Below are 19,665 nucleotides of genomic sequence, written 5' to 3'. Positions count from 1 at the left end.
AGGCTGCTAACTGTTCTTGGTGTTTTCTGCAGGACACGGGACATGGTCTCACCCTGTACGGATGGGGACACTGAGGCACAGAGCAGGCTTCTTGCCTTTCTCTCTAACCCTTACGCAAAGAACCAGCAAACCCGTGTGATTCTGCCTTCAAAACAGATCCCAGATCTGGCCACTTCTCACTCATGGCCCACTAGCTTCCTGATCCAAGTCTTCACGTTCTAGCACCAGATCATGGTGATAGCCGCTGATGAGCCCCCCGCTCCCACCCCAAAGTCCACCCTCACTCCGACGGCTAGAGGGACCCCTTTGCTGATGAGTCAGACCCAGCGACTCCTCCACTCTAAACAGGACCTACCCTTCCCCTTGCTCTGTGTCCTCCACTCTCCCCCTCACTCCACTACAGCCCCTCCAACAGGCCGAGCCTCCTCCTACCCCAGGACCTAGCACTGGCCACTTCCACTGGCTGGAATATTTGTCCCCTGGACGGCCACATGGCTCTCACTCTCATCTGCTTCAGGGCTCTGCTCAAATGTCACCAACAGATGTTCTTAGTCTCCTGACCTAACCCTGCCTCACCCCCTCTTGTCCTCGGGCCTAGCATTAATCTCCTCTGTGGCACACATCCCTCCTGGGCATAGTATCTGTTGGACATACCATACTATGGTGTTCTCCCTCAGGTGCATCACAAGGGCCTCGAGGTGGCAGCCCTCAGCCTCTCCCATCACTGACAACGTCCCCTCTTAGCCAGGGAGACTCGGCCCGCAGTATGGGAGAGGTGTGAAATGGGGAACATCCTGGAAGGTCAGCCTGGCCCCGGGCCGCTCAGCCTGCTTGGAAGGGGGGCAAGAGGGGCCTAAGGGTGGGAAGTCACTGTCGGGCTTGGCCCCCCAGGATGCTGGGGTGCTCCTCCAGTGGTGGAAGCACCAGGCCTGTCAGGCCTGACTCCAGGGAATCAGACGCCGGGGCCGTAAATCGCAGACCATCCCTGACCTCGTGTGTGCGCACGTGGTGGACACCAGAGCCAGAGGGGTGCATTTTCTAAGTCAGCATGCCATAAGGTGGGTTACTCGGCCACCACAGCACCCCTTCACCCAGCCTGCTCCCCCAAATGCCAGCCTTGGCGGGACAGGCCTCCACCTCCCGGCCCCTGCTCCACCCACCCTGGGGAGGGCTGACCGGGCAGAGAAGGCACGGCAGGGACAAGAGCAAGCGGGTGGCATCAGGCCCAGAACCCAGGGGTCCTACTGCGTTTCTGTTCAAGATGTCAGGGAGCCGTCCACCTCTGACCACCGAACCAGCAGAGAACTGGATGCACACAGCCATGGGTCGGCTGCCACCAGCGGGTAGGCAGGCAACTGTTGCCCAGGTAAGGCTGTGTCCCTCCTAGGCTGTGGGAGGAGGGGACTGAGGGCGGAGCGGTGACTGAGCAAACAGCTCCCGCTGGGAAAAGTCTAGAATGGGCCTGGCCAGCCTGGGCTGTGACACTCAGGCACCTCCCCGTGATCTCGCCTTCCCAGCCTTCAAATCCAAGGATGTTCTTAGCTTCGCTGCCACTCACACGACCCCACCTGGGCCTCAGGGCTGGGCCCTGAGCCTTCATGGGTCACGGTGAGCTTGGCCAGACCGGGGAGCAGAGGAGAGCAGAGGACTCCGGAAGAGGCCAAACAGTCCCCCTGGCCAGTTCTACTTCCAGACAAGGACCACCGTTCTCGGCAAATGCGGTTAGAAAGGTGTGAAAGGTACAGATCCAACCTGCTGGACCAACCGCACCTCCTCGGACGCCATCACGCACACAACAGAGATACCTCATGATTCACCTCCAGTGCCTTGGACGCAGCAGGTGTCAAACAGAAACGTAACTACAGCCTATCAAGGGGAAATAATTCTCAACAACAGGTTCTGAAAGGTGAACTCCTTTTAAGATGGCCAGGTTTTCTCTGACAAAGCTGCCTGGGCTCAATTCAAGAGGGAAACCACGACCCCCTCACCGCCCCCCCCCCCCAAGGAAGAAGGCAGCTGGGTTTACCCGTGTGCGGGGTCCAAGGCGATGGCCCGTGGCTGGTCGAGGTCCTGCCAGAAGAGGACCTTCCGGGACGTCCCATTGAGGTTGGCGACCTCAATGCGGTTGGTCTCCGAGTCTGTCCAGTACAGCTTCTTGCCAACCCAGTCGCAGGCCAGGCCGTCGGGTGACACCAGGCCGGAGATGACCACGTTCTGCACGGCGACCCCCGTCTGGTTCAGGTAGGTCTGCTTGATGGCCTCCTCGCTCACGTCCGTCCAGTACACGGCTCCCTTGGAGAACTGGAAGTCCACCGCAGCCGCGTCCTCCAGGCCGCTGACCACGATGGTGGACTCCAGCTTGACTCCGCCGGCGTCCACCAGCCGCACGTCCCGGCGGTTGGCGAACAGCAGGAGCGGCGAGGCTGCAGGGGTGGAAGCGAACGGTGAGGAGGGGGCCCGGCACAGGGGGCTGCGGGCCCCGCGCACTCCTGGCCCCCACCCGGCCGCACCCCGGCCCCTCCGCTCCTTCCTTCAGCTCCCCCGGGCGCGGGCAGGCAGGTGCCTCGGCAGGCCCGGGCCAGCCCGCCACTCGTGGAGCTTTCCAATGTGGCCAACAGGGCCGCTATCACTGGAGTCACGGCAGGCTGCCATCGAGCGCCCCCAGGGCCCAGGTGACTCTTCCTGCCACGGCCACGCCACACGGCATCTCTAGGGGCTGCAGAGAAGTCACATCAGCCTGATGCAAGAGAAGGGGGTGTGGGGGCCCAGTCCCGGCCGGGCTGCAAAGCCCAGGTGCGGCAGAACCTCAGGAGTCCCTCACAGTTCCCAGACCTGCTGTCCCAGCTCAGGCCCCTTCCTGGGACAGTGGCCTCGGCTTCCCACTCTGGAATGCCAGCCCCTCAGCTCAAACCCCTCCGACGGCGCCCTGTGCCACGGGGGCTGAGGTCAGGCTGCCACAGCGAGCGCCAGGCTCCAACCTTGGCCACGCCTCTGCAGGACTCAGGGACACAAGGAGGGCTGGAGGTCAGGACCCCCACAGGGCTCCGCCACTGCCACCATCACCGGCATCATGATGTCAGGAGGCAGGAACGGACGCCCGTAAGGATCAAACGGTGGTGGTACAGCTACACCTGAGCTGGGCATCCTGACCTCCTGCAAGGAGGAGATGGCCACAAAGGACATGTGTCCCCGGATCTCACCCCTCCCTGCCCCAAGCAGATGCAGACAGACAGTAAAGAACACTCATCACCACAGGCCGACTGCTCTCCGCTGCTCACACACAATACGCAGAGCCGTGCGGGCTCCCCGCTAAGCGCCCTGAGGACCCCGTGCACGGGCTTAGGCTGCGCAAGACATCGCGCCCACTTTATGGAAGGGGAGGATAAGACTTGGAGAGGCGCCTGCACAGCCAAGTGCAACAGTGCACCAAAAGCCACTGCGCTTTGGACCACTTTTCATGTGCTGGTTGCATGGGTGTATTTGGTTTGTAAAAACGCGTTACTTTTCTGTGTATACTTACTTCACTAAAGAGTTTTTAACCATTAAGAAATGGAACTTTTCCCGTCCTCCCAGCTTCTTACAGGAAAGGCTCCCAACATGCTGAGGGTCCACCTGCCTGGCTAAGAACGCTCCTGGCCCTGCCCCCAGGGCCAGCACCCGGCTGCTCTACACATAGCGTTCACCAGCCCCACCCAGCCTCCGGCACCCCAACTTTAAGAAGGTACATTACCTCTGCCTTGTGAGAGGTGGGAAGGAAAAGGGGGACAGTCCAGAGGGTGTAGGTCACCACCCCCAGTAAGAGGCTCCGGGGGGTGAAGAGGGACACCCACCACCAGCGGCCTGGCCAGCAGCTGGTGCCATCTGAAACTTAGGTGCCGGCCAGCCATAGAGCACAGTGGGGGAAGGGAATGATGCCCAGGACGATGGAGGGTCCAGAACCTTCCAAGGAGGAAGAATCCATGAGGACCAGAGGCAGGGGGGCCTCCACTGCAAACAGGGTTGTATGTGGGATCCGGGAGGACAGAGTGACACAGGCAGGCAAAGCCACGGCCAACAAAGACACCCCACAGCAAACCCAGGTGACGTGGCAGGCCTGGGGCACATTCCCATTCATCATCACCGTGCTGTTCCTGGCCACCCAGAGCAAGGATTACCAGGAATCCCGTTCCGCCCATGAGGTTTACGGTGCCCAGGCTCCTGAGGTTCCCTGCAGCCAGGTCCCCTGGCTCGTCCCCACTCATCCAGCCAAGGCATGACCTGCCCGGGCACGTGGAGTTGAAATTCCACACTATGGTTCTTCACCTTCTGAGGACCACAACGCTCTCTGATAAACTGATCCTCTCCCCAGACACAGACCCGCACAGGTGCACACACGGTGCTGTCACCAAGGCCCCATGACGTCCCCCTACCAAGGAGGACCCAGCTCTGGCCAGACGAGCCCTTGCTAAAGCAAGCAGGGGGGAGCTGCTGACTACTCTTTCTATAAGTTAGCATCTGTCTCAGGGGGAGCAAAGCTCCCTGTGGTCATAGATATTCAAGTGTTGGTTGGTGACTACAGGTGAGGGGCTGCAGGGGAGCCGTGCCAGGTGTGAGCATCATCAGGTGAACGGCCCCACAGACAAGCAGTCTCCAATCAGCTGCTCTCTAGCCGGAAGGGGAGGTGCTATGGAGGTGCGGGGGGGGAGGGGGAGTTGCCAGCCCTGGTATTAGCCAGAAATCCAAAACACCCAACCCTACAGCAGAGGTGCCTGGGCTGGGAAGATGGGGGGGGGGGGGGGGGGGGAGGAAGGGAGCTCCTGAAAGCTGCCCCAGGCACAAAAAATCCTAGCTCTGCTCTGTACTTTCTCCCCAAACTGGAAAGACCACATTTTCACCACGGTTTACACTCTGGGCAGTTCAGGTGCACCCTTCAAAGGCCACAGATGAGTGGGGGGGAGGTGTTTTTCAATTTCTTGTGCTTTTCCCAAAGTGAGACTCCTGGGGAGGGAGCCACCCTGGAGAGCCAGGGATGGGTGGGTGGGTGGGCAGCGGGCAAGCTTCCTTGCAGCCCGGGCAGGCATGGCCCCAGCAGGCAGGGTCTTCCCAGGAGGAGCAGTTCCTGCTTCTAGGATGTTTAGAAAGCATGGCACACTCCACTCCCGAGTCCCCAGAGGCACCAGCCTCACCCCAGTCCCCCGGGGAACTCACAGCGAGGGGGTGCTTTCCCAGCTGACACAGGCAGCACCCACTCTCCCGGTGGCCTGCTCCGGGCCTAGGCAACCCTGGCCAACGGGGGCCTTCCCACTGGGAGACATGGCTGGAAAGACGCTGGGAACAGGATGCACAGGAGCCAGCCTGCCACGGGGATGTGGTGGGAGCAAGGCCAGATGGAACAGACGAGAGCAGAGCAGAAAGGCGAGGAAGCTCTCAGGACAGCAGGACAGACGGGTGGTGCTCTGCACTGAGAGCAGGACAGAGCCAGCCAGGAGAGTGGGGGCAGACGGCTGTTGTAGCACCCTCTGGGACACGCGGAACCCACCTTCGTGCCCATATTACAACGGGGGGAAACGGACAATAAGCAATAAATACAATAGATAGGCCAAGTTAGTACCTTGAAACATCAATGCTATGGTTTGCAAAAACAGAGCAGGGTAAGGGGTCTGGGAGTGGGGGCTGTCATTTCAGGTAAGATGGTCAGGACACTCCCCCTGAGAAAGTGACAATCAGGCAGACGTGAAGGGGTGAGGGAGGGTGGAAGGGAAGGCGTCACCAGCGGAGGGAATGGCCAGTGCAAAGGTCCTGGGGTGAAGCATGTGGGCGGAGCAGACGCTGGTCCTATGTACTCCTTCCCTGCCAGGCAGCGTGCCCATAGGCCCAAGCCCCTCTCATCCCACAGCCCCCCGCGGGTCAGGGGTCTCAGCTGAGGTAACTGCAGCTCTGGGAAAGGGACCTTGACCTGCCCCAGTCACTCCACCCAGGGATGATTTGTTGACTCACGGGCTGAGCTTCTGGGCTCAGTGGGAGTGGGAGCCACTGGGCCCAGCCACATCCCAGCTCCAGAACCCACACAGGTCACCACGAAAAATCAGACTGTCACCTCGTGGCCACGGATGCCAGGAAAACCCTTTTGGAAAACACAGTGGCAACCTGTATTAAGGACCATGAAAACATCTAAACCCTCTCCCCGGGGATCACCCTGGCAGGAAATCATCCCAGAGAACATCCTGGTCACGGTATTTGCTGCAGCCTTCTTTGTAACAAAAAATGAACAAAATTTCTCCAAAGTCAGGGGTAACCAGACTGTTCTTTCGGCGTAAAATCACATCCACAAAAGTAATAAGAAAGTGGCCGCAGTGACATCAGAAAACGTGCACGATACCGTGTTAGGTCGAAACACACCCACCACCCTAACTCTAAGCCCTGATTTGTACTTGCACAGTTAATGCCCACACGCCGAAGACCGAACAGGACACGGGAGAAGATGACCTTGTTGGGTCTCCAGGTAGACATACTTGTCACGTTTTTGCCCTGAATTCCATTTATGTTGCTACAAGGTTACCTGTGCCAATATATTTTTCAGGACCATATATCAGAAGGGCCAACGGACAGGGTGTGAGCCCCGGAGCCAGCTCAGGGCGACCGCTCAGACCCAGCCCTCTCAGACCGTGACGTCTAGTCTGAAATGGGGGTGATCACCATACCTCCACTTCGGAGACTGTGAGGCTTGACCAGGGCAATTCATCCAAGGGCTCGGCCCAGAAGCAGCACATTTGAAATGTTCAGTAGACAGCAGCCGGGGTGGGGTAGTAATTATTTCCTCCATCCAGCCCTGGGCCAGCTCTGCTCCAAAGGAATGTGCCCAGACTTGGACCCAGGGGACCTGGCCTCTCGGGACCTGGCCTCTCGCCGTGAGATCTGGGGCAAAACTTTAGAGGCAGGAAATGAGATCTACTCTTAAAAGGCACACGGGCGCCCCAAGCAGACTGAATCCCCCTGGGACATTTTCCTTGGTTTAACCAGGTGAAGATTACCCTCTCTGTGGCCCTGGATTTCCACGGCCCCTTCTTGCCACGACCCTCAGGACACCCCGAAGAGTCCTGCGGGTTCTCCATACCTCCCCGTTAGGGGCCTGGGAGCAGGACCTCCCACCTGTCTGCAGGCGGTCTGATGTTCCCGGCCCCCCTCGGCCAATTAGCGTCGGACAAAGGCCGGCTCCTTCTCCCTCCTCCCTTGGGGACCAGGACCCGTGACCAATTTCCCCACTGCAGCAGGATCAGGAGTCTGAAAATCCAGCCCGAGCCATCCCACTCTACCCCATGTAAGCATATCCAGTATTTATATATAGAATTCATAGCAGATGTCTGGCCTTCCATTCCAATAGGCCGTATTTTACACTGTTCACATGGTTACACTAAATACAACCCAACTCAAGGTAACCCAATCCTCTGCTACTCCACCAAAGAAGCAACGCTTTTAGTACATGCCCTATTGATACTCACCAAGCGTTACATTGCTCACCAGAGCAGGCGAGGCCTGGACGCAAGCTGTGGATTTATCAGCCAGGAGTGACCCTTCGTCCCACACCAGCCCTCGAGGGAAGGAAGACTACGTGGGGCCACATTCAAGGAGCCTATAATTTAGTTGGGCAGGACACACACTGCACACACACAGTTAACCGAAACAAGAAGAAATGGCCGGTGAGTGCCACAGATGGGAGGTTTCTGGAGCCTGAAGGAGAATGAACCTTCGGCTGGACCTGGCAGGCTTCCTGGAGGAAGGGAGACCAGAGCCTTGAAGGATGAATAAGACTTTGTGAATGCCGAGCGTGCCCAGGCTCAATACCAAGATCCATCTTTGCACTCAAGGTAATTTTACTCACGATGGCTTACAAGCAACTTACCCAACATCTAAGAGCTCTGCATGCCTTCTAGCAGTTTCTCAAACCAGGTATGGATACCACCCTCCGGCACACCCCATCCCCAGGGGCAGGAGCCACCATGCCTCTCCTGCTCATGCCATACCTCCAGCTACGCCTGGGTCTGCTTCTGCCTTCCCTCTGTTCTCGTCTACCTGTCCGACCCCCAACCACAACCACGTGCCCCCACACCTGGCACAGCCAGCCCCTCCTGATTCCTCCTCAGCACGTCCTGGCTGTCTCGGGCCCTCTACACCCCCCTACACACTTTACAACCGGCTCCCAGAGTTCTACAGTCTCTGCTGGGATGTTCTATGGAATCCTAAAGGGTTCCCAAAACGAAAAGGCAAAAAGGTACAGCGTAGCCAGCGGGACAGAAAGACACACAAGAATGCTTATCGCGCTGCTGTCTGGGAGCAAAAGCCTGGCTTCGGGAGCGTCTCGATGTCACGTCACCGTGGGAGGGGAGGTGGGTGGAGGGGATGCTTGCACAACTTCGTGAATGTACTCCATGCCACGGGGGCTGGATGCTTCTCCGTGATGAAGACAGTAAATTTTATGTGATATGTATTTTAACACATCAGCATAAACCAAAACGGATGGTGTGGTAATGTTACAGGGTATCACAAGCTACTGAAAAGAATGACTTAGAACCACAGGTATAGCCTGCATTCGGCGTTCTGTTTTCAAATGTTGGGCCCTTGGGGCGCCTGGGTGGCTCAGTTGGTTAAGCGACTGCCTTCGGCTCAGGTCATGATCCCGGAGTCCCGGGATCGAGTCCCGCATCGGGCTCCCGGCTCAAATGTTGGGCCATCGTTAAAGCGTGTCTGCAATGTGCTACGTACTCATTTATCTGAGCCAGTGTAGACTCACCTATTCCTAGCTCACTGGATGGGTTACAGTCCAATATCCCCGTTTACTCTGATGTCCACACCTCCCTACGTCCGGACAGTGAGATTCCCTTCGTGCTGGCTCCGGTGTCCTCTTGGTACCTCCCCACTGCCCCCTGAGGATTTCTTTCCTTTCTGGCCAATAACACGCTCCAGGCACAGGTGCCCCTGTCCCTCCCTCAGCCCCGAGCTGGCCTCTCCTCTGACAAGCTCTGGTTCCTCTCCAGGGAGAGTGAGCTTCGGCAGCCCGGCCCTGGCCACCGGCGGGGCTCGCTGCCACTGGGATGTCACTGTCTCCGGGGCTGTCAGGAGACAGAGCCTGAAAACACGAGCGTACGCCACCCCCATTATCCGCACACACCGCGTGTCTGAGTTGGCCCACTAAGTTTCATTTACAGTCCCCAGGTCACCGGTGGAGCGTCTGTGACCGTCCCCGGACATGCGCATGCAGAGGCAAGAGAACTGTCACCCAACCTGCATGTCCCACCAGGAGAGACGGAGGCGACGCTCTGCCTCCTGGTCTCCTCTCTCACACCGCAAGCCAGCGTCCTTTCTGTGGCCTCGTCCGTGAGCGCCGTGCTGTTCATATTTCTGTGCTTGTCGGTAGTAGGGTCACCGTTAAAAACGGTCCCCAGGCTGGAGTGCCGTGTCGCGTGCGTGCCTCACAGACAAACACGCGCCAGAGGAGCTTCCTTCAGGCGTGACTCACAGCCCTGCTGGCCTTGCGTTCAGGGCTCACGACTCAGCAGTGCACACAAAATAAGGTGTCTTTCGACAAAAGCACGAAACAAGAAACCTGCTGTGTGACCCGAGGCTCCCGGGAAGCCAATCCTGCATTTCCCCACCTTCACTAATTCATGTCTGCAGCGGCTTCCCAGAACACGCGACTATAGCTAAGGAGAGTGGACAGTCGTGTATATATGCGCACACCCGGAACTATTTCTGTGCCTCCTTCCGCGTGTGTGCGTGCGTGCGTGCGTGTGTGTGCGTGCGTGCGCGTGCACGTGGTAAAACTCCAGCAGTGCACAGCAGTCCTCGCAACTTGACACACTTCCCGGGGCGCTTTCTAATCTTTCCCCTCGCTGGGCCGGTCAGCAGCTTCTCCAAAGTGGACACCGGGCATTTGTGACCATCGATCCATTTACTTATTTGCTCAATGTAACTACTTCCCGGCCACTCCCAGCCTCTGCCGCCCGCCACCACTCACCGCACCCCTCCCTGCAGCTCCGAGGCCGGGCGGCCCGGCCATGTCACCACCAGCACCTCCATCACCACCCCATTTCCTCACGTGCCAGGGCCCAGCATCTGTGCCCGGGAGAAGGAAGGACACTGGAGTCGTGCTAAAGCCACAGATCAATGTGGGGGAAAGTGACATCTCTAGGATAGTGTCTTCCTATCCGCGAACGTTTATTTAAATCTTGTTTAGGGTCCTTCTATAAAATTGTATTATTTTTCCGAACAGTCTTATATATTATTATTTAGATATAACCCTAGGTACTTCAGATAAAGTTCAAACCATCATTTAAAAAAAAAAAAAAAAAAGGAGCATGACTTGAACAGAGAGAAACTGCAGAATTCTCTTGAATGTTAAGATAAAGCATACCTCAAAGGCACTCGGGCTGGGGTGGGGGCATGTTTAAGGAGCTGTGCAAGCCTCTTCCCCCTCCCCAGGGCAGGAAAGTTCTAGGGGAAATGCAGGAGAGGCGCAGATCTGGCTAAAATGACAGGGATCAAGGAGAAATCGGTGCTGTCCCCAAAAGTGCAAGCGAACAAGTCTCCCCAGCTCTGCGCTCGGAGAATTTCAGTCCCTCACCTCCAAGTACAAGGAGCCTGCACTTCTCTGCCGAGCACGGAATGCGAGGATGTTAAAGTGGCAGGAAATGTCTGTGGCTCTACTGGGAGCAGCGATCTCAGCAAAATCCCACTGCAGCTTCTCAGGGCAACTTCTCGATGACCGTCATATCAAATGCCCAAACTCCCTTTTATGTGAGCAGTTCCTCAAAGCCGGGAACCCTCCCACCCCGCGCCTCTGCCCTGGCGCCCAGCGCAAGGGAGGCACCCTGTCACTGGGGCGCAGAGGCCCCGTGTGCAACCCCTCGTGCCGGGGTGACCACGATCCCAGCAACAGAGTTTCACCCTCCACCTGGGTCTTTCCACACAACTAAAAGAGGTTCCCCTCCGTGACACATTCTGCAGTTCCTGAACGTTCTAAAGGGGAGACTTGACATTTACAACAGTAATAAACGCTGGGTTTCCTTTAACTGAACAGATGTTCTGCCTTTTATGGAAAGCTCAGCAAACTCAAACTTGTCAGCCTGAAGGGGCTGAGCCCAAGCGGAACCCTCGATAACCTCTCCCAAAGCCCCAGGAAGACTCTGCTCCCCCAGCTTCCCCCTCGCCTGCCCCGTCAGAGCTCCAAAGCCTGCCCCACCCATCTATTCACCCTGGACCCACTCAGCCGGGGATCTGCCCAAACGCCTCTCCCACCTCCTACCTGGTCCCAGCCCACCGGGCTCCCCGCAGGCTCCCACTCCCCCCCAGCGTAGACCAAGGAGACCCCATTCCCTACCACCATGCCTCTAGCCATTCCCACCCCCACGAGCCCTTCCTGGTCCCACTCCCGGCCCAGGTGAAAGTGGGGTCCTCAGTGAGACCACCCGGCTTGGCCCACCTCCTCGGGGCAGGGATGGCCGGTGCCACCCATGGGCCCATGCACAGCAGGGCCCAGCTGCCCAAGGGGACGCACGCCTTGGAGGCTGGCCCCGGCATGTGGCGCTTCTGGCAGAGGGCCCTCCTTCCGCCGTTCCCGTTCCAGGCGCTATCCCAAAAATGACCCAGCCATCGATCAGGTATGCTGACATCTGCACAAAAATAATAAATATATCTCCCATTTTGCTTCCAATCCAGAGCAGATACGGCCAAGGTTGGCATGAGACGATAACCCATTACGAAGGACTGCTTATCTACTTCCCAACCAAGGCTGCTTGTGACACCGAGAGAGAGCTTTATTACAACCACAAGGGTGGGGAGTTCAGAACAGACAAAACCTGAGTGGTGCCTCCCAGGACAAGGAGGGCAGGGGAAAGCTAGAAAGCAGCTCGAGGAATCTTCTGGAACACTAGAAGTTCTACTCTTGACTTGGACTACGACGGTGAGCTGTGGACATTCATCAAGCTGCTTTCCTGAGGTCTATGCACATCACTGGCTGCAGAAGCAAGGCCACCAACCTACCTTCCCTGTCCCAGCCCAGCCACTCGGGTTGGTGCCAGGCCCTCAGGCTTGCCTTGCACCTGCCGGGCTCCTGGTGTCTCCCCACCTGCTCCTCCATCAATAGGCTCTCCAGCCTGGGCTCATGGTGCCGCTCAGAGCCAGCCCTCTTCCTCCAGTTTGGTCGCCCCATTTCTGCTGTTCCTAACACACACACACAAACACGCGCGCGCACGCGCGCGCGCACACACACACACACACACACACACGGTAATTAACCCTTTGGTCGCCCCATTTCTGCTGTTCCTAACACACACACACACACACACACACACACACGCACGGTAATTAACCCTTTGGTCACCCCATTTCTGCTGTTCCCTAGCTGCCATGCTAGGTTCCTAACACACACACACACACACACACACACGCACGGTAATTAACCCTTTGGTCACCCCATTTCTGCTGTTCCCTAGCTGCCATGCTAGGTTCCTAACACACACACACACACGCACGGTAATTAACCCTTTGGTCACCCCATTTCTGCTGTTCCCTAGCTGCCATGCTAGGTTCCTAACACACACACACACACACACGAGTAATTAACCCTGAGGCACACACACACACACACACACGAGTAATTAACCCTGAGGCGCGCGCGCGCGCGCACACACACACACACACACACACACACACACACACACACACACACACACACACACACACACACACACACACACACACACACGAGTAATTAACCCTGAGGCCCAGGCAAGTTTCCTGAGCAGGGACCACATTTCAAAGGTCAGGGAAGCAGGCAGACAGGAAACACAGGGGCAGGTTTGGGGGGTGGGGCAGGAAAGAAGAAATCAGTGGCAAAAGATACAAAGAAAATAAAGTTTCAGACACCTCGGAGCACAAAGAAGCTTAGAGGAAGCCCTTAAAGAGGATTTTCATTAAACAGGGAGATGGGCTGGGGGGGCCCCCGCTGTCCTCCTGCCTGAGGGGGGCTGTACCTGGGCTCAGCTACTCCGCAAAGTCCTGGGAGACAAGCAAAGGCCCAGAACCTGGCACAGACCCAGCGAGGGCCTGCCAGAGTGACCCCTGAGTAGCAGTCGGGGTAGCCCAATGCCTCCAGGGGCCAGTCTATGGGTCCCAACCCTGGCCCAAGTGACATGGGCCCCTTCCAGGGGTGACTGTGTGGCCCTAATTCCCACCCAGTATCGGCTCACCCCCAACCCAGGACACGTTCCAGGGATAAATGTCAGATGGTCAGCAAGCCTCACACCTTGCAAATCCCAGAAACCCCTTCGCAACGGAAGCCGGTTCCCCAGCACCCAGGCCCCAGCCCAACTTGCAGAGGGATGGGCAGAGGAAGGAACTGGCATCTGCTGCGGGCCTACTGCGCGCTCATCACCCTCTACCTTAACCCAACTCAATCTCAAAACACCACCCCCCCCCCCGCCCCTGGGCCCGATGGAGCAGCAATTTTATCTATTTCTCTCTCTTTTTTTCTTTTTTGAAGATGACAAATCCCTCCAGCAGCTCTCCGAGGCCACACAGCATCCAATGGGGGAGGGGGCGAGGGGTGGAGCCCCCGATCTTAAGCTGGCTTTTTCCTCCACTACCTCCCACCATGCCACTCCTCACCCAAGTCTATTTGAGGGGACAAATCCCAAAAGCAACCAACAAGCAATCTCAAAGAATGTCAAACTTGACAAATCTCACCGAATCTCTTGACGGGAGTGGGTAGGAGCTTACCCTGACCTTGGACTCAGACACAAAGCTAGACTCCGTACAGTCAGCAGAGTGAGACTACTTCCCAGGGGTGACAAGTGTGAAGAAGCCACACCAAAGCGAGGGTGACAGGAAAGAACAGTGCTGGGGATGTCCCATGTCACTCTGGGCACAACCCAACTCACACACCAGGAACCACCCTTTTTCCCCAACCTGTAAAGTGAGCCTAGGGAGAGGGGGACATAGTCTAGCATGTAACTGCCATTTTAAAGGCTCTGAGAAGTCCCGCAGTGAGGAAACCGAGTTCATGTCCTATACCCAGGATTTCCCAAGCATATCTGATGAAAGAGCACCATGAAGTTTTGACCTAGGGGCCGCATTCTGAAAAATACTGGCCTGAAGGTGAAGTAAAACAGGAAACACAAAAGCAAAACTGAACAGGACACATTAGCAGACACTGGGCAGAGGCAGATCCTGGAATGCCAGCCATCTCCAGCTCGGCACACTCACTTCCCACCCCCCAGCCACCTCCTCCCCTTTTCATGGACAGGAAGACTGGTGTCCAAGGCTGGGGGCTCTCTGGGGCCACATGGTCTTCCGACCGGGAGCATGTCAGTCCTAACAAGAGACTTTCTCCGTCTGGTTACTGGGAAATCACATGCAACAAACCACCCCAGCTACAAATGACCCAACAAGCTCCAGGACACTGGTCCCCACGGGCAAAAAAGCATCCTACCCACCAACACAGCACAGAACCGGAAATGACCCCAACTGACCGTGACCCCAAGGTCACGTCCTTGGACCCGGCCAGAGAAGCGCACGAGGAGGGGGCCCTAGAGCCGGTCCCAGTGCCAGTGAGGGAGGACACAGCCCACACCAGGGCCGGTTACCAGAAAAAAATCGCCCTTTCCAAAACGGAGTCCATTAACAGAGCCCATTGGTGGTGGATGTCAGGGTCTGGTTACAAACACCACAGAGACTTCCCTGCGAGGGAAGTGCTTCTCCCTAAAGCCATTTCCGCTACCAGCTATGTTTTAACTGGGTGAATATATCCATTTCGCTGCAGTGACCCAGCAGGTGCTGACAGGTGAGGGGGCCAGAAGCAAAGGCCCAAGCACCTGCGAGGGAAGGAAACGGGCGGCCAGGGCTCACCAGCAGGCACCGCAGTGTCTCCCTCCCACTCCCTCGTGCTTTCTCGCACACTCATGCACACACGCACTCTGCAAGCCCTAATTTAGCCCCCATGGAATGTTACCAACTCAGTGATACCTAGGACAAGTTTATAGGAAATACGACATTTGATGGATGTTTGCAAATGTGCGTTTTTCACTAATTAGAAGGTTTAGGGCAGAGCAGGGAAAAATATGTATTTCAGAGTCCCAGTTTGACTTGCCAGAAACCAGCCCGTTACTAACATTCTTATTTTCGACAAAATATAGCATTCTGATTACATACCATGTCGGTTCAACAGCTCCCCGCTCCCGGAAGTGGCCCAAGGCCATGGCAGAGACTGACTCGGGGGCCCTGGGGGGCTGACGCTGCCGGCCCATTCCAGCAAGGGGGAGGGGGGCAGTAGCTTCCACCCAGTGTCCTGAAGGCCCCATGGAAATAGGCACCAGGTGGCAGCTCAGGTTCGTACAGAAGGTGGGGCCACCCAGGAGAGCCCTCTGGCCTCGGTGTCCTCACCCCCCCAATAATGAAAGCCGCTCGTTTAAATGCACTGGGGGCTCTGCAGCCTATTTCCTTTATAGATGAAAGGAAACACTTTTATAATTCAAAAAGCAATTAAGGGGTAGGCAGTGGGGCCTCAGCCTGCCAATTTTAGTCCCTGCATGACCCCAAGCAAGTTTTGCAGGCTCTCCTAACCTTAGTCTGCTCATCTATATAACGGGCACCCAGTCCCCAGAGTGGCTGCAAGGATTAAATGAGTCACTAAACATCCCTTAGAACCTGCCTGATACACTATAAACGTGCAGTAACTATCAGCTATTTTTATTTATTAAGTCTAGATAGTTGTATCGTGGGTGTTCTAAGGCAGGATGCATTGACCAGAAAGTAAAGATTTCATGAAATGCACACCCCAACTAAAAATGCACACCCCACAGAAAACATTCTAAATGGAGACCAGTATCAAAATCATCCTAAGAGCAAGCTTTTATGAGTCTCTTCAAAGTCCCTGGAAACCAACCAAGAAGGTTCTAAGGGTACTGCACGTGGACGCATGCATGTGTGTATTATGTGTGAGCACGGGCAGGTGTGTGGTTCACAGCTCCTAAGGAGCACACGTACCACCCGTCTCAAGTGAAAAAGGGGTCAGGCCAGTCAGCCAAGGAAGGCCTGAGGCCCTGCTGACTCTGGTGATGCCCACCCGGTTCTATCTGGCTCTCCGGCCAGCTCGGCATCTGCACTGTGTCCTGGATACCTGCCCTTTGGCCAGGGACCAGTGTTGGATGCAAGAAAGAAGGGGCCAGATCAGCTCCAGGGAGCACATATAGTCCCACACCCCAGGGTGCACAAATGCAATGCACATACAAGAATTTCGTGCAAGGGGCGCCTGGGTGGCTCAGACGGTTAAGCGTCTGCCTTCGGCTCAGGTCATGATCCCAGGGTCGTGGGATCGAGTCCCGCATCGGGCTCCCTGCTCCTTGGGAGCCTGCTTCTCCCTCTGCTTCTCTCTCTCTCTCCCTCTGTCTCTCATGAATAAATAAATAAATAAATCTTAAAAAAAAAAAAAAAAGAATTTCGTGCAAGACCACACAGCAAACTCAAGATTCAGGAACAAAGGTGCAGACCGCCCGGTGCCTCTAAGCCCCCACCCTGCAAGTTTCCACCACGGGCACGGGCACGCGGGCTGCCAAACCCGCAACAGTCAGCGGGGGTCTCTAACCGGGCTGGCACCGACGGGTCGTTTCCACTGAAGTGGGAGAAGGTGGGACCACTGCAGCCCTCCCCCGCCCCCAGGTCCACTGGCGAGGAAGACGGCGCTTTCCCCGTGTGGTCACAGAGATCTCATTGTTCTGCTCGGCAGAGAGGAAATGAGAACTGAGCTCAGAATGCATTTTGGAATTGGCAGAAAAGAACATCTGGGAAAGGAAACGCATTTCAGAAACAAACATACCTTTGTACCAGCTTTTATTTTCTTTAAGTGGTGCAAAAAAAAAAATAATAAAGGCGTGCCAAATTTACCATCACTCTGCAAAATCTCCTTTTTATGGGGCAAAACTGGGAGGCTCTGCTTTCAAAGATCTACTGTTCCTGAAAAAAGCAGTTTGCGGCCAGGAGCCAAACAAAAGACCTCAGGCTCGCGACACCTCTCTTCCAAGCAGAGAGAAGCGGACAGGTAGAAACCATCCTCACCATGGTCTGCTTTAACCTCTTGCCTCTTGGTCCCCACTGAAGCCTCTCTGAACTCTAACATGCCTTCAAGAGCTGGATCTTCTCAGTCCTGAGTATCTTATGCAGGTCTGGGGGCTGCCTATAACACTCAGCACTGAAGACCAGCTCTGATTATCCCGGGAACAAGCTAAGCGTCGGGTCTGGAGGTTCATGAGAATGTGGAGAAGCCCAAAATTAGGGTTCAGGTTTCTTTAGGGTTTGGAATTAGGGTTTGGAGAAGCCCTAGGGGAGCTCTTTTGGTATGCAGACCAGGGAACTGAGGCACGAGGGGGCTGGGTAACCTGCCCAAAGTAACCCTCCACTACTCACCAACACAGGAGAGCAAAGAGTGCAGGTTCTTACCAAAGTACTTGAAATTCATTCATTCTGCCTAAGGGGGCAATTGAATGACCCCAAGATCTCTCTACAGAAGGGTCAGAGAGACAAGGGAGCAATATTCAGCCCCCAAGACACTGCGGTCACCCTACCACACGCCAAGGAGGAAGCCCCGTCCCTCAGCCTCTGCCCCCTAGGGATGGTGGCCTCCCACCACCTGACCACATACCCGGGTCCTGTGTTCCAGGACAACCCCTCCGTCCCCAGGGAGAAGAAACGGAACAGAGAGGGGCACCTGCAGCCTGGTGCTCCACACTGCTCCTTCTCAGGCGAGACAGCAGGTCCCAGAAGACTGCTGCTTTGGAGGGGGAGCCAGGTCAGGCGGGTGGGTCAGCAGCCCCTCCTGCTCATCTCTGTGGCTCCTACCCCACCCGCCACCCCCCCCCCACTGTCATCCCAGCACAACCCTGTACAGGCTCCAGGTTCTCCTCAGATTCAACGTTCCCATGTGTAGGAAGGGGGTACGGACATGCCAGGCATTAGAACCACACAGCAACCCAGGAGTGTGAACCCACACTCCACGAGGGCCCCTGCATAGGGACCACTGGGCTCTAAGCGTGGAGCTACACATCTCCCTCATGACAGGGCCTAACATTCCTGTCGCACACTGAGCAGTGAGTGCTGGGGTCTGGGGAGGGCGTGCCTGCCACTCAAATGGCTCACTCTCCAAACCTGGGTCAGCACTCTGAGGCTCTTCGGTGACCACGGAGATGTGGCCAGCCTCCCTGCCTCCAGGGCTGGTGTGAAGGTCAAAGCAGGGGAAGAATGGCCCACCAGGCAGGCAGAGAGGCCGCCATGCTCTCCCCAGGAGGCGAGACCAGACAAAGCCGAGGTCCAGGTGGCACAGGGGTGGCACGGGGTGGAGGGCCTCACCTAAAGTGCAGTCACCACTGACCGAGGGTCAGAGTGTTCTATTCCCGGCCCCGGCCCGGCCTGGCCATGAGGACAGAGCCGCTGCCTGCCTGTGTTCATCCTCTCCCGGGGGCCTAGTTCTGGGCCGGGCACACAGGAGCACCTGCCAGAGGCTCAAATTACTCTCGGGCTAGAGGCAACAGGAAGTCAGGAAAGCCAGCCTAGACTGAGGAAGGGACGGGCAGGTCCCACCTGGGCTCCTGGCCAGAGGGCAGGTGCAGGGAAAGGGCCGGGAGCTCGGGGAGCTCGGGGCTGTGGGGTCTGCGCCCCTCCTGCGGGCTGTGGAAGAGATGGAGGTGGCAATGGGAGAGCCGGTCTGGCCCACGGGCTGGAAAGCAGCCTCTCTGGGCACAGGGCCCCGTCGGCCACCTGGGACAAAGGCCCTGACTGTCCACATCCCAGGGTGGGGAAGCCGGGTGGAGCAGGGAGCTCGCCTGGGGGGGCAGACTCGGTGCCCGGGCTCCCTCCTCTGCCTCCAGCGGGAAACTAATGGGGCAGGAGGGCCAACAGACAGAAGAGGCCCAGAGACGACTGCTGGCCAGCCAGGCGGCCGGTCTGCCACGGAGGATGCCCTGCCCCAGCCGGGGGCTGTCAGAAGTCGGGCACAGGGAGAGAAGAAAGCGGGCTCCCTAACAACTTCCTCTGAGGAGGCGGAGGGGGAGGTAAGGGGTGTGCTGGTAACACCCCACAAATCGATCGGGCGAGGACTCCAGATGAAGGAACGAAGCCCAGAGCACGCCCTGGCCACACCTCTGACAGAGCAAAGGCCCGGGAGGCATCCCCGCCCCCCACGGACATGTGCACCTGCTCCCCCAGGCCCAGGGCTTCCAGAGCCCACCCCTGCCAGGCTTCATCTAGGCAAGGAAGCAAATTCAGTGCAGAGAGATCAGGCTCAATGCGGCCATTAACGCAACTCAGCACTCCAGCTTCTGATGAGTCTGAGCTAAGATGGTTTCAGCCAAGTCACCCCTTAGCTGGAGTTGAACCTGACTCCAGAATCCCCTGAGGGCCCTCTCCCCGGAGAATAACAATTATGATTGTAATAATAACCCTAATAGCTAATAATTATTGAGCACTCACGGGGAACCAGCCCCGTGCTAAGCACTTTGCAGCCTCGTTGCATCCTCGGGCAACGATTATCCCCTGACACGTGAGGAAACTGAGGCCCAGAGGAGTTACCTCTCTTGCCCAAGGCCGCAGAGCTGAGAGCGGAGCCAGGAACGTGGGCGGGGCCGGAACAGGTGGAGGAGGCCT

At 56.9% G+C, this 19,665-nt stretch overlaps 1 protein-coding gene across 3 annotated transcripts in view; it reads right to left on the bottom strand.

Moving 5' to 3' along the window:
- The window catches only part of LRP5 (LDL receptor related protein 5), a 101,987-nt gene that overhangs the window by 70,643 nt on the left and 11,679 nt on the right, over positions 1-19,665 (bottom strand). For all 3 annotated transcript variants that reach the window (XM_027580149.1, XM_027580150.1, XM_027580151.1), the window contains exon 2: positions 2,027-2,423. In XM_027580149.1, the coding sequence (XP_027435950.1) occupies positions 2,027-2,423 (397 nt within the window). The remainder of the gene's footprint in view (positions 1-2,026; positions 2,424-19,665) is intronic.

This window comes from Zalophus californianus, chromosome 11, assembly GCF_009762305.2.
Source record: "Zalophus californianus isolate mZalCal1 chromosome 11, mZalCal1.pri.v2, whole genome shotgun sequence".
Taxonomy (NCBI): domain Eukaryota; kingdom Metazoa; phylum Chordata; class Mammalia; order Carnivora; family Otariidae; genus Zalophus; species Zalophus californianus.
This window is presented reverse-complemented; position numbering and strand designations above follow the sequence as displayed.